Source organism: Molothrus ater, chromosome 14, assembly GCF_012460135.2.
Source record: "Molothrus ater isolate BHLD 08-10-18 breed brown headed cowbird chromosome 14, BPBGC_Mater_1.1, whole genome shotgun sequence".
Classification (NCBI taxonomy): Eukaryota; Metazoa; Chordata; class Aves; order Passeriformes; family Icteridae; genus Molothrus; species Molothrus ater.
Window position 1 is genome coordinate 3,721,336 of NC_050491.2, and position 14,526 is coordinate 3,735,861.

The 14,526-nt window shown below is 47.8% G+C and overlaps 1 protein-coding gene across 4 annotated transcripts in view; it reads left to right on the forward strand.

Moving 5' to 3' along the window:
• The window catches only part of LOC118698644 (gamma-aminobutyric acid receptor subunit alpha-3-like), a 115,941-nt gene extending 101,711 nt beyond the window's left edge, over window positions 1-14,230 (forward strand). For all 4 annotated transcript variants that reach the window (XM_054516295.1, XM_054516296.1, XM_036402105.2 and 1 more), the window contains exons 7-10: window positions 1,616-1,759; window positions 3,727-3,879; window positions 6,922-7,133; window positions 13,717-14,230. In XM_054516295.1, the coding sequence (XP_054372270.1) occupies window positions 1,616-1,759; window positions 3,727-3,879; window positions 6,922-7,133; window positions 13,717-14,046 (839 nt within the window). In that variant the 3' untranslated portion in view covers window positions 14,047-14,230. The remainder of the gene's footprint in view (window positions 1-1,615; window positions 1,760-3,726; window positions 3,880-6,921; window positions 7,134-13,716) is intronic.
• Window positions 14,231-14,526: the final 296 nt, after the last annotated feature.

The window sequence follows — 14,526 nt, forward strand, 5'->3', positions numbered from 1 at the left end:
ATATATGTATGTATGTATGTAATGTACAGACAACTGAATTATCAGGAATGATGGCACTGAAACTGTGGGCAAGTTCCTTTTCTAGGCTGGGTGTTGCCCTTCAGGTGGAAGAGCAGTGGCAGAGCTGCACGAAGCTCTGAAGGAGGATGGAGAGCTCCAGAAGCACCTGGAGGGCTGGAAGAAGGGTTGGAAAAGCAGAGTGAGAGGTGCCAACCTGCACCACAAGAGCTTAGGCAGCACTCTGGCCTGCTGAGAAACCTTGGCTGATCACCAAAACCTCTCCAAGGCTTTGCACAGCCCTGCTTATTGTGGAGCAGGTTTGCCAAAGCCCAGAGTGCAGCAATAACTGTGGTTGTTTTGGAAAGATCACAGAAATGTGGTTTTTCTCAGGACACAATGTTCCACAGAGCAGCAGCTGAGATGTTTCTCCAGTAGATCTGACACATTGCTTGACCTGACCACAGCAAAGAATTCCTTCAGGTCTTCACCAGGAGAAGGTGGTGGGAAAAAATGAACTGAAGGCTTGGTTTAGTGGACTTTGTTCTTGATTAAAAAGCTGGTGCAAACTTGGTATGGACAGGAATTTTGGGCATTATGGGGAGAAATAGCTCCCAGCAGTCTGGAGAGACTCAATTTTTGGATAACCATAGGACTGGAAAAGCCAAGAGCACTCTTGAGAGGGGGGCTTGGTTGCAAACACAGGGAAGATGCTGCAGACAGGTAGAGATAATATAAAAGAAGGGCCTTATAAAATATGGTTTAGGCCCTGCTACTCTAGCTAAGCTAGCAGTAGATTGTAAGTCCCCATAAGGAAAAATGATCAGAATAAAGGCAGAAAACCCAACAGCCTGTTCTAGTAGAAAAATAAGTTTGCACCTGCATAACCAATAAATCTGTCCCATGAGAGTCAGTGAAGAAAATATGTAAACAATCCCAGAATAGAGAGATTTGATGGAAAGGTAAAATGCCAGTTATTAACCAATGAATTGGGTGCCAAGAAAACTACTAGTCAATTAGAGTTGAATACAAGGTCTGTAAAGACTATATAAAAATGAGTTATGTGAATAAAGAAGGGGCTTTTCCTGCATGAAGAAACTGAGTCCTGGCTGCTTATTAATGCAATAGGTAAAAACATTTAGGTGTGAGAGAACACCACCTCCAAATCTCAGAGCCTTGGAGAGGGTTGCCTTTGAGTGAGGGTAAAAACTTTGAACTTTTTAACCTAAAATTTAGCCCCATTTGCATTCAGCCTTTGCTGCCAGCTGCTGCCAGCAGGACTTTCCCTGTCCCTGGCATGGCAGGGCTGTGCTGTCCTGCTGGCCTGGATGCTGTCCCTGCTGGAGGCAGCCCTTGCAGAGTCAGCACGTCACAGGGACAGCCTGTCTGTCAGTGACAGAGCTCTGCCCCTCTGCAGCTCCCTTCCAAAAAGCCCAGCTCTCTCCTGCTCCTTTGATTTAACAGTTGTTGATCTGCCCTGGTCTCTGGCCATGCTTGGCTGTGCTCAGCCATGTGGCTCTGAGAGATGCACAGCAAAGATTCATTTGGCTACGGGCTAATTTTGGTATATTTGAGGTCAGGCAGAAGCACAGAGCTCCTTCTTCTCCCTCCTCTGCAGATGCCTACACAAAGACAGAGGTGATCTACACCTGGACCCTGGGGAAGGATAAATCTGTGGAAGTAGCCAAGGGTGGATCTCGCCTGAACCAGTATGACCTGCTGGGCCACGTGGTTGGCACGGAGATGGTTCGATCCAGCACAGGTATTTGTGGGACCACCATGGGCTCAGCTCCTGCTGCATGAGATGGGCTTGGAATCCACGATTTGGGATCATTATAGAGGCAGTCCAGGAGCACAGCACTTCCTAAGGCTGGGGGATACAGCCGGCGACATCTTCAGCAGTCACCAAGAGGCATGAAGAGGTTGTTGTTTCAGTGGTTTCCACTGAAAGTGTCCCGTTGCCCACAGTCCTTAGGAGAATGGATCTCAAGCATCTAAAAATGATCTGCTGTGTGGAAAATTTGCCCCACCTTGTCCAGCTGGTTTGTGCTGCTGAGGGTTCATTTGTCTTGGATTCCTTTCCAGCCCCTCAGTAAAGCACTGCAGGCAGGGGAGGCGAAGGCAACATAATGTTCAGTGTGCTTTTCACTGCATCTGCTTGCACAAATATTATCACAACTAATAGAAGATTATCCCAAACAAATGTTTCCTCTGATTAATGACCAATATTAATCATCTTTCTCTCCCATCTGCTGCTCCTCCCTTCCCCTCTGAATCCAGGTACTGATAGCTTCTGTTACCTCATGTGTGTCTCTCATAATCCTTCTTTTTTCCCTTTTATTTTTTCCCTCTGTATGCACCAGTAGTTCTCTCATTTGAGGATATTTCCTCTCTGGTGCACTTGATTTTAATAGTGTCTGTCTGTAACAACTCATTTCACCTCTCTTGGGGAAATGTGGGGAGCCCAGGGAACTAAATGTCATAATATCTGGCCCATCTCTCTACTTAAGTTGTAGTAAAATGTACAGATGAATAACCTGGAGTGGTGAGAAAGCTGCTAAAGGCTCCTGTGTGTAATGATTTAGCAGAGCCACGCTCACAAAGTAAAGGCACAGTAATCCAAGAAAATACCCAAAGGGGAGGAATAGGACGTTGAGGGAAAATAGGGACAGCTTCCTTTCAGTTCACAGGTGGGACCTTTAACAACAGAACTTGCCTGGATTTTTGAGATGGTTACAGTGAGGGAAGGTGGGATATTTTCAGGATTGTCAGAGAAAATAAAATCCGGTGTCCTGCAATCCTATTAAAGCACTATTAGGGTGTCTCCAGGCTTAAGGGATCTTACCCACAGTGTGGCTCCCTGGGATGAGAGCAGGGTCAGGAGAGACCCCAGGGGCCCCTTGTGCCTGGGGCAAAGCAGTGAAGATTTTATTGCCCACTTGCTGACACCGGCTCACCTTTGTCGCACACCTATTTTGTAGCTAATTAAAAGAAGACTCAGAGAAGTGTTTTGAAAGGACAGATGTGATGTGAGAGCCCCCTGGGCTGTGCTGGGGCACACACCTGGCACGTGTGTGCCTGCTGCACCCCTGCACCTGGTGAGACCCCATCTTGAGTGCTGTGTCCAGCTCTGGCCCCTCAGTTTGGGAAGGATGTTGAGGTGCTTGAGCACGTCCAGAGGGGGAAACAAGGCTGGTGAGGGGCTGGGAACACAAACCCTGTGAGGAATGTTTGAAGGAGCTGGGGTTGTTTAGCCTGGAGAAGAGGAGGTGACTTTAGAGGTGACCTTATTGCTCTCTACACTTTCCTGAAGGGAGGTTGCAGACAGGTGGGGTTGGTCTCTTCCACCAGGCAGCACTGACAGAACCAGAGGTCTGGTCTCAGCTACCTCAGGGAAGGTATAGGCTGGATATCTTGAAGAAATTTTTCACCAAAAGAATAATAAAGTACTGGGATGCTCTTCCCAGGGAGGTGGTAGAATCACCATCTCTGGATGTGTTTAAAAAAGACTGGACATGGCACTTGGTGCTATGGTCTGGTTGAGGTGTGAGGGCATAGGCTGGGCTTGATGATCTTAGAGGTCTCTTCCAACCTCATTATTCTGTGACTCTGCACCCCTCCTTCCCACCAAAATCCCACTGAAAAACTGGGAGTTTGTCCAGGGTGGATCTCTGGAGTGGCCAGCTGGCCCTGGGCTGGCTCAGCATCGCTCCCTGGCTGTCTCTGCAGGGGAATACGTCGTCATGACCACGCACTTCCACCTCAAGAGGAAGATTGGGTACTTTGTGATCCAGACCTACCTGCCCTGCATCATGACTGTCATCCTGTCCCAGGTTTCCTTCTGGCTCAACAGGGAGTCCGTCCCTGCCCGCACGGTTTTTGGTGAGTCTGGAGCACAGGGCTTCCCCTCAGCATGGGGTGCTGGGGAAGATGAAGCAGGAAAGCCTTATAAATGTGATTGCTTGGCAAAAGATTTTGAGAATATGGAAACTATAAGTGAGATTGAAATGAAAGCAAGCTTTGAGATCCCTCAGTTACTGAACAACTGGAAAACAATGGCATGGCCAGCTGAAGGTGATCCCCTTTTGATGGAACAACACCCTCTGCTTGCAGACAGGCCCAAGGGTCAGAGCAGACCCTGCAGTTTGGCAGAAGGGGCCCAAAGAGGAGTTTTTAGGGTTTAAAATGTAACACAGTATGGTAATGTAATGATTCTTATAGGCTGTATGGAAATGCGATAGGATTGTATCTTGTACTAGATTGGTTAGTGAAAATCAGAACATTCAGCACAGTAGAAGATTTATGGTATTGGAATGGGAGCTTCTCTCTCTTTTACTCTTTTACTCTCTCTCACCCTCTTTACCACACTCTTGCCTTCTTTCTCTTTCCCACTCTCTTGACCTCTCTCTCCCTCTCTGGGGCCTGCTCTGAGCTGTGGCTGCAGCTCCCAGCAGGGCCCTGCACCCAGGCCCTTTGCAATAAATGCAATAAACCACAAGTTCCACGACCTGGCTTCAGAGATCTCTGTCTCTGTCCATCCTGACCGTCCTATCCCTGCCACTCCTACAATGGGGACAAAGGGAAATAGGAAGGGAAACACATTGAGCATCAGGGCTGCTCTGTGCCAGGCCCTGAGCAGCATTTCTAAGCTGCTGGCCATTCCCCAGGATAGCTTTCAGTGTCCTCCCAGTGAGCCTGTTTCCCCCCCAAATCACTGCAAAAATACTCCTGGCCATGGCTCTGCTACAAGCCCAGCCATAAATATTAACAGTAATCAAGGTATTGATCATCTAATTGTATGCATTTGGCTGTGTCTGCTTATCTGTGTTGGCTCTGGAGCAGAGCAGAGGAGAGGGACACGGGGAGGCATTTAAAGCCCTACCTTTGAAATTGCTAATGTGCCCCTGGTCACAGCTCCACATAACAAGTTCCTGGGCTGAGGCAGCATAACTGCATGGTGAATATAGTGTTATTATTTCCTTCAGCTGCTTTCAGATCCTCTCACCCAAGCAAAGTGCCAGGCTGGCACTGCACATATATTAATAGCTTTTACAAGCATTTAATAACAGAATTGCTTTGTGATTTCCTGTCAAGACCTTTAGTTCAGGATCTACACAGGCACGCTCCCAGAGCAGGTGTGATGCTGCAGGATTGTATATCCTGGATGTAACACTGCCCTGCAGATTCCATTTAACAGAGAGGATATTGGACAAAGGTCCCCAAGCAGAGAGGGGATATGTGGTATCATATGTGATTCCCTCCTGTGTTACCTTGAGAATTGCAGTGAAATAAGTTTCCTCAAGCAGCAGCTCAGATAGAGCAGGCAAGAGCTGACTGAAAAATTAAAACCTACCTGTGTGACAAATGTCTTTGCTCCCAAATTGCCTTGCTTTCCTATTAAGAAAATAATGAGAACTCAAATTGTTTATTCCTTTTTTTCCCCTGCCCCTCAGAAAGTATTGTCAACAATATTGAATTGAAACTCTTAAATTACCAGGAGTATGGCTTAAGGGAACTGAAAATTAGTCAATATTTTTATAATGTTTTTAATGCATTTTTAATTGAAAAGCACATTATTGGGGAAAATGGATGGTAATGGTTGCTTGCTTTAATGAAAAAAGCTTTAAAAGACACCTTGCAACAGATCATTTGTTTAAGATAAATCATTGTGACATTTATTCTGGCAGCTTGGGCCGCTGACAGCAGGACCCAGGATCCCAGGTGTCCATCCATGCAGGTCACAAGACAGTATTTCTAAAACCCTGAGAGCTGTGTTGGATGAGTGACCAGTTTCTGATCCTCCCTGAGGTTCACGACCATCCAGCTGTTCTTTTCACTGTCATTTTATTATTTTCATTCTGTTGCAAAAGCAACTAGAGGCTTCTCCATGACATATTCTACATGAGCTGGGTGGAGCATCCCGCTCCTCACCCTGCCAGCAGGTGAGGAATGCAGTGCAGGAGCCTCCCTGTGAGCCAGGGCTCTTATGGAGAGCAGAGGTCTAATCACTGCAGTTTGGGGAAGGTTATGAAGGTCATCTTCATCCTAATGAAGATGTTTGCCATTGATTGTACTCAAAACTGAACCAGAATAATTCCTGAGCCACCTGAAATTTGAGCCACCTGAAACTGGCCCTGAAATTTGAGCCACCTGAAATTTGAGCAGGGGTTGGACAAACTGTTGCCCAGAGCAGCTGTGGCTGCCCCATCCCTGGAAGTGCTCAGGGCCAGGCTGGAGGGGACTTTGAGCAATCAGGGATAGTGAAAAGTGCCCCTGCTTGTGGCAGGGGTGGAACCAGGTGCTCTCTAAGGTCCCTTCCAGCCCAGGCTATTGTAAATCAAAGGTGACTCCGACAAAAGGGAGAGAGAATGATGCATCTGACTCCATCATCAGAAGGCAAATTAATTACTTTATTATCCTATACTGTGTGCATTGTATCTAAACTGAATCTGCCCTGCACTCACTCTTGCTCACAACTGCTCACCCTGCACTCATCTCTGATTGTCTCATGACTGTCCTGTGACAGTCCAACACACACACACACACACACACCTGGCCCTGACAGGCCAAGGGAACAAAACATCCTCACTTTGGGTAAACAATCTCCATATTGCATTCTACCTTAGCACAACACAGGCACAGCAAGCCAGATAAGAATTGTGTTTTCCTTTTTCTTTGCTTCTCTCTGTTCAGCGGGCATGTGAATACCACACCAGGCCATCCTGTGATTTTTAGGCTCTGTGAACCTGAGTTCAGTTATTCTCTGAGTTGCACTAAGGGCTCGTTCTGGTTAATCCTCCCCTACCTACAGCGTGAGGGAGGAGGTGGTTCCTCCTTTCCCACAGAGGGAGCGGCAGCAGTTTTGAGAGAAGCAGGTGCAAGAGCACCATCTCACCCCTGTGATCTCATCCCTGTGCCCCCCAGGTGTCACCACGGTGCTCACCATGACCACACTAAGCATCAGCGCCAGAAACTCCTTGCCCAAGGTGGCGTACGCGACGGCCATGGACTGGTTCATAGCCGTCTGTTACGCCTTCGTGTTTTCTGCGCTGATCGAGTTCGCCACCGTCAACTACTTCACCAAGCGCAGCTGGGCCTGGGATGGCAAGAAGGTGCTGGAGGCCCAGGAGATGAAGGTCAGCCAGGGCTGGGGGAGGCGGGGGGAAGAAGCACTGCCCGAGGGAGCTGTGCCAGCACAGCAGTGGGTAGCGTGCAGCCCCGCAGCACTCGGGGGCTGGATGGTACTCACTGCCTGCCCAGCCCAGCTCCTGACTGCAGCGCTTCTTGAGGGCTGGGAGGAATGGCCTGGGGCTGGTCAGGGTGCTGAGCTGGAGGGGAACACCCAGGCATGGCTGCTGGCTCTTCCCTCTGTCCTCTGTATGGCTGTTTGCCAGGGGAACATCTGTGCTTTGGGTTTGCTCCGCTGGTGGTTTTGTGTCTCCTTCCTTTTCTTTCCAACCCAAACCCAACCCTCCCAAACCAATGAACCAACGCAACCCAGCCCTCCAACCCCATTCCTTGTTGCTAGCATGCAAAAAAACCCCCAAACATGCTGCAGGACACCCCCTGAGCGCTGTCCCCTGGCCAGCTCTGACACTGGTGCCATTGCCCACAGCTGCCAGCAGCTGCTGCTCTGTGAGCTGGGCACAGAGGGTGGGTGGGAAGCCAGCAATCCCAAATGCCAACTGGCAGCAGATTAATGCTTGGCATCACCCACATTTCCCCCTCCCTCACTGGGGATCAGCCTCTCTGGCAGCTTCATCCTGACAGGCTCTGCTGCCCCTGCTCGTGCCCCCCTCCCTCTGAACTGATTTAATCTTGGCTGTGCAGAGAAATCGCTTACTGTAGCATGCTGCTCCTTGTTTATATTTATTGAATCAATTTGAAAATCAGCTTTGTCCTTGTTCTTGGTTCTGGAGCCTTTATATTTTTCTCCTTTGCATTTTAATGTGTTGCTGGAAATTGTTGTGGGGCTGTATGTTAAACACCTGACAGAACTGCAGCAACTTTTGGGAAGACAGCAGCCAGTCATCTCTCTGCTGTGGAGGTCAAAGAAGGTGAACAGAGCCATCACTGGGTGTTGGATGCCTCTCTCTTGTCTTTCTTGGACTCTGTCTATCTGTTTGCTTTTGCAGCTGTGGTCTGAGCAACAGACTCATGGCAGAAAGCGTCCAGAGGGGGTCAGGGGATGGCCTTCCACTTCCACCACGAGCAATGATGCCAACCTGGCCTCTAGAGATGAGAGAAGCCTTTCCTGAGTGATTGGCACGAGTGAAGAGTCAGGACAGGTCCTCAAAGCCGTGGTGTCCCTTTCAGGGATGGGCAAATCAGCACAAAGTCAGGATTCACACAGCCTTGGGCAATTATGTGAACTGGGTGGAAAAAGCAGTCAAGGCTCAAAAGCTGCAGTTTATCTTAGAAGCAGCGTGTTCCTCAATTTATTCACTGACCCAGCACCACAAGACTAACAGTGCTGAAACAATAGGCTAAGAGCACGCAGAATGTTCCTGCACATGATGATCAAGCAGGAAAACAAAGCAGGACCAGGAATGTTTCAGAGGGGGAGCTCTCCGTGCCTTTGCTGCAATTGTATCAGCCTGGAGGATCAGGAAGGGCTCCAAATTTGAGGATGCTTTTTCAAGCTATCTCTGGTCTTTACTGAAGAAGCAAACTCACTCCCAGTCTCTGCAGCTCAGGAGAGCTCCCTGAAGAGTGATGGGCTTTCAGGGAGCTTAGGAATGCAATGTGTCAACATGTTTGCTTTTCATCTTTATTCCAATGAGTATTTCCAAGCAGTGAATTTGCTACGCAATGGAGGTGCCTCATTGGCTCAGTTTCAGCCTTTAATTAGCTCTTCTTGAAACAATTGACAAGCCAGGTGGTGGAAACCACAAAAGGAAGAAGAGGCAGAAGAATAACTACTGGCATTTTAAAGGGTTTGTATCAAGGGTAAAACTGCCAGTGAGAAGCCCAGGCTGAGCCCTGGTCTCTGGAGATCCTTCTCCCCAGCCAAAAGCAATGTTCTTTATTGGTGTGATGGCAAGCATGAAAAAAAATCACTGTAGGCAGCAGCAATGCTTCCCATCCCACTCGGACACAATCACTACTGTGGAAAAGCTGCTGGTTGCTGGCAGTGTATTTATTCTTTATTTCTCCCCCTCAGCCAAACCATTGGTTTAGATGGGAGCACCTGGGGTTTTTTCAGGTAGAATCTAAAATGCTGGGCTGATCTTGGTGAATTGCTGGTCTCTGCATCATAAAATCATGATGGTGCTCTGGCTGTAGCCACAGCTGGTTCTAGCTGGGAGCTACTCTGAACATTCTCTGCAGTTCTCCGATGAAAAGCAGCAGATATCATCATGGATGTCACTAAAAATTTTCTTTAGCCTGCACTCTGATAATGTTTTACTTATGTTTTTTGGACCCAAAGATTTTTTCCAGGCCTTTCCAGCCTGCCATCAGTAATTGCTAATTGTAGATGAAAACTTTATTTTCTTTTTGTATGGTAGAGTGGCTGCAACCAGCCTAAAGGTGCAGATCAAATTGAAGAGAGGTATTTGGGTCCAAAGAGGAAAACTTGTTAGGAAAGGAAAGGTGACTTTTAAAAACAAAATATCACCAGGAGGAAGGTGTGAAATGGCAGAGAGGTGTGAGATGCCAAAGAGATTGAAAGGTGAGTGGGTTCAGTAGCCAGCAAAGCTCCTGACCTCCATCATCCTCAAAATACCTTGCAAAAAGCATCCACTTCAGGACAGAAGGGCTGTGTCTGGACAGAGAGACCCATCCACCATCCCAGCCACAAGCATGGCCACCTCAAGGTAATTTCTGGAGTGGCTGTGACAGTGAGGATCCAAGGAGAGAACAAGCAACGGTGACTTTGCTGCTGGGAAACTGCAAGGATGACATTTACCAGTGAGTTTACCACAAAAAGTGTTGTCTGTTTCTCAGGATGGAAGATGCTTTGGATTCTTGGAAGACAATTAAACCCACTTCTGCCTGCAATGCCAGGTCTGTGCATAAAAGCTGATCTAGCTCTGTGTCTGTTCCTGAATGGCATTACCCTGAAATTCAAGAAGCCACAAAACAGTACAAGCATCTGCAGCCAGATACAGAAAAGCAGAAGGTGCTTTGGATAGGGCAATAATCCTGGATCTCTGTTTTTGTCATAAGACAATAGCTCTTCAGTGCATGGTGAGGTTAGGTCCTTTAGTGTACTTTTAATGTACTTTTTACAAAGAAAAACATGCATGAGGTGCTTTTTCTACTGCCTGGGTAAAGCCTGGCTTTTTGTGCAACCCACTCAATTCTCCACTTTGCCCTTTGATCCAGCTCCCTTGGGAATAATTTTTCTTTTTCCTTTGTTTCTTTCCATTTGTGGCATCTTTGTTCCAGTCCTAGAGGAACTCAAACCAGCCTTCACAGGCCACTATTTTCAACCAGGTTGAAGTCTTCAGGGCTCAGGATGGTTCAGACCCTTCTCCTTTTTGCCTGCCTCACTATGGTCAATGTTTTTATTGGGATTTTCCATGCTGGTCATGCTCTGCCACCCATGTGTCCTTTGTTCTTGGCACTTGCAATCTCCATGATTTCCATGAGGATCCCAGAGGCCTTTTCCAACCTAATGGATTCTGTGATAACACTGCCAGTGATTTATGTCCTCAGCACCTTCAGCACAGTCCATGAATCATTCTTCAGCAGCATTTCACCCTCTTTTCTCTCATCACTGTGTGGTGTGTTGGGCTGATCATTTCATTCATCCAGCTTCTCTGTCTGGTGATCCAGGGAGTGTAAGATCACTGGGACCAGTCCCATATAATCTGAATTACCAAGTCTCTGGCAGGCTGTAGGAGGAATTTTGGCTTGGTGTGGGGAAGGAGTGATACCTGTGCTGCAACAGCAACTGCAGCTGCTGGGCTTTGAGTTATGGGATGCAGGTATGCCAGAGACTGGAGCTGCTTGGGGTCATTAATGTGACTTTCCTCTAGAATGACAAGTGGCAAATACTTGGATTTCCTGAGTTCTGCAGATACTGGTGACTTTCAGAGTTGCCTGTCAGAGTCATGGTGCTTCCAATCCGAATTTTCTGCTGCCAAGGAGCAGGTACAGAGAGCTAAATCTCAAGCAAATCATAGACAGAAGCAGTAGTTCCCATAATTTAGGTGTTCTGTTGTCAGTTCTTCCACAGAGAGGCTCGAAAACAAGAATATTTAGCCAAAAATACTATTATTTTCCAGTGTGTGTGTTGTTGAACAACTTGTCAGGCTGCACTATCTAGGGAACAGCTTTATCTCTACACCACATTCTACAGCTTTTCCCTCAGGAGACCAGCACAAGGACATCTTTGTGCAGCAATTCAGTCTCCCTGGGCCTCAATGGGACCATAAGTGCAGGAATTGCTTTGCAAAATAGAGGTTTTAAGTAGGACAAGTTTTCAAAGCAAATGTGGGGGTTCCTCCTGTTTATCCACTCTCTCCTTCTGTTCCAGGAGGATGTGGAATTGCTCACAGATGAAGGTGCAGAGTGAAGGCTGGGAGCTACTTTGCAGCTAACAGCAACAAGCACATTTTGCTTTGTTTGAGTGTCAAAACCTTGCCTGGAAAACTCATTTATAAAGCCCAGCAACCAGGCTGAACCATTTCTCTGACATCTCAGGGGCAGGACACATGGAGAGCACATGCATGGGGTAGGCAGTGTGGGTGCTCTGGGTGCTCCCAGCTCTGAGCAGGGTGAGGACTCCATGGACAGCTGGGAAAAGCCCCTGGATGAAGGTTCCCAAGCTTGAACATCCTGATCTGAGGTCCAGGGAGGCCCAAATTAGTGCTTGGGGGCTCTGGATCACACTGTTGGGTGCAGCAGCTCGCTGTCACCACCCACAGCACCCAGATTTACCTGACTTTACTCCATTTCAGCTGTTTTCATATGGGTCCACTTTCCAAACTCTGGGGCAGGAAAGTTGTCCAGGTTGAAAATGTCATGTCACTGGTATCCATCTTATTCCTCTAATGAATAACATGGCTGATTAACACTAAGATAATCACAGTGCACTGCCAATCATGCTCTGTGAACAACAATCTGTTTTTCATTTCATTACTGATTTTTAATTATTTTATTGCCTCCTGTAGCTGTGTTAATAAGTAATCATACTTAAGCATATTTAAGTGTTTTAATAGGTGAAGCATCTTTAGCCCTTTAATTGCTTTTTGTCAGTTCTTTAGCAGGAAAAGTTCATCTGCTGTGCAGAGGGAACACCTTGACATAGCTCTAATGACTGCAGAATCAGACCCAGTTAATTGTTAAAGACCATCAAACACTGTGAATATGGTCCAAACAGTGGTTTAGTCTGGTCTGGAGCCTGAAGACATCTAGACCTTCTCCTAAAAAGTTAATTTCTGTAATTGCTGACATTATTACAAGGCTGCCTGGCTGTGGTGTTATTGGAGAGGGGTTTAAAGATTGCACAGAAGTCTGCTTGTAGTGTCCCTCTGAAAATCCCTGTGGAAAATTCATTTCCTAAGGCAACCAGGAATATCCATGGTGACTGTAGACACATTTAAAATGGAATGCAGCACTGAAAGCCAAAGCCCTCTCTCCTCCTGAAGTGCTTCCCTCATAGGAACGTGCATGACCGTGCCTAGCAACACTGGGAAATGCCTGGATGAGCCTCACCTTGTGTTTCAATTGCTTTGGAACAGAGAAAGAAGTCATCCAAAGGCACACCTTGTTCTGAGTTTAGAGAGCAGAGTCCCACCATGAGGCACTGCTGTGTCTGGTGCTGGCTCCTGGTGTAGCAGGGGGCACCTGTGGGGTACCTGAGTGCAGATTTCATTCTGTGGCCTTCTCCCTGTAGCCTTGGGTTGCTTTATAAAGCACAGTGCAGCTGGACTCGGGTGCCTGGCAGCAGCAGGAAGATACCAGAGAGGGGCCAACCCCTGTCATGACCCCCTAGGTCCATCTTCCTGCCCACCCATCCTCATGAACACTGAACTGCGTGTCCCAGCATTCACCCTCATCCTTCAGTGCATCCCATCTGACACACAAGGGCTGTTGTCTCTGCAGTTTGTCCTCAGTGCAGCACACATGCTGTCCCCCAGAGCCCTGTGGGAGGGATTCCCTCACCTCCCATGATTTTCAGCATCCCTTGGGTAGGAAGGCAGGAGGAAAGGCTTCCCTCTGCCCTGTAGTGCTATGCTGAGCATTCCACAAACCCTGGTTGGTGCAAATGCCTCCCATCTGTTCTGTACCTGACCTGGGTGGGTCACGAGGTGCTCTTAAGGGTTCCAGAAACAATTTGAACATCATTGTGTTAAATCATAAGGTGCTCCTGTGAGGAACTCAGGGCATTGAAATACGGTGCAAAAATACTGCAATGCTGTTGCCCATACTCTTAATATGGCTTTTTGCCACCAAAAAAATAAAATCAAGCTGTAATCCTGTGTGCTGTGTCCTCCTCTCACCTGACCCAGGAAGCAGCCAGCCAAGCAGAAAATGCAGTTCTTCCCCAAGGATGAGCACACGGGGTGTCATTCCTTTTTGCATTCTCCTTTCACAAGGTGCATTCCTCCCTTCCTGGCCTCCTGCTCCTCACACCCTTCTCCACCTCCTCACCTGGACAAGCAGGTAAACTCAGAGGACAGAACATTCTCCGTGCCCTTCTCTGCCACTTCACCTCTGTTTGTTTGTTGTTTGTTTTTTCCTTTTCTCCCCTCCCACCTCCCCTAGAAAAAGGAGCCGGTGGCGCTGGCCAAGAAGACCAACAACACCTACAACATCGTTGGCACCACCTACGCCCTGAACATCTCCAAGGAGCCCGGCCTGCCCACCATCTCCAAGAGTGCTGCTGCCACAGCCACTGCCACCAGCGTGCCCCCCAAGCTGCCCCGCCTGGAGGAGAAGCTCCCCGAGAGCAAGAAGACCTACAACAGCGTCAGCAAGGTAGACAAGATGTCCCGCATCGTCTTCCCAGTGCTCTTTGCCATTTTCAACCTGGTCTACTGGGCCACCTATGTGAACCGGGAGTCAGCTATCAAGGGAATGATCCCCAAACAGTAAAACAGGTCACACAAACCTTCCATCTGTCAGCATCATCCCAGCAGGAATTCTCCAGGGCTTTCTTCTTTTCTTGTTTTGTTTAATTATTATTGTTCATTTGGTATTATGATTATGGTTATTATTATTATTATTATGTCACTCTTTTATAATGTAAACAAAACTGTGATTTTAATTTAATCCCATATATACTTTGGTTTCGTTTACTTTGATGATGAAAGCTAAAAAAAAAAAAATAATAAGGGATCATAACAAGTTGTGCCTCTAACATCTTAAGTCTGCTGTCACCCATCTGACCAAGTCCCCCTGTGCTGCCATCTCTCCTCTGCCACCTCCTGTGGTCCCCATGGTCTTCATGCCTCTGCCATTCCATGCTGTCCCCAGGGGCTCCTCCTCCTGCGAGATGGGCTGCCCTGGCACGGGGGATGCTCCTGGACACCTGGCTGCAGGCTGTGTCACTCGCTCAGCCAGGCTCCTCGTCAG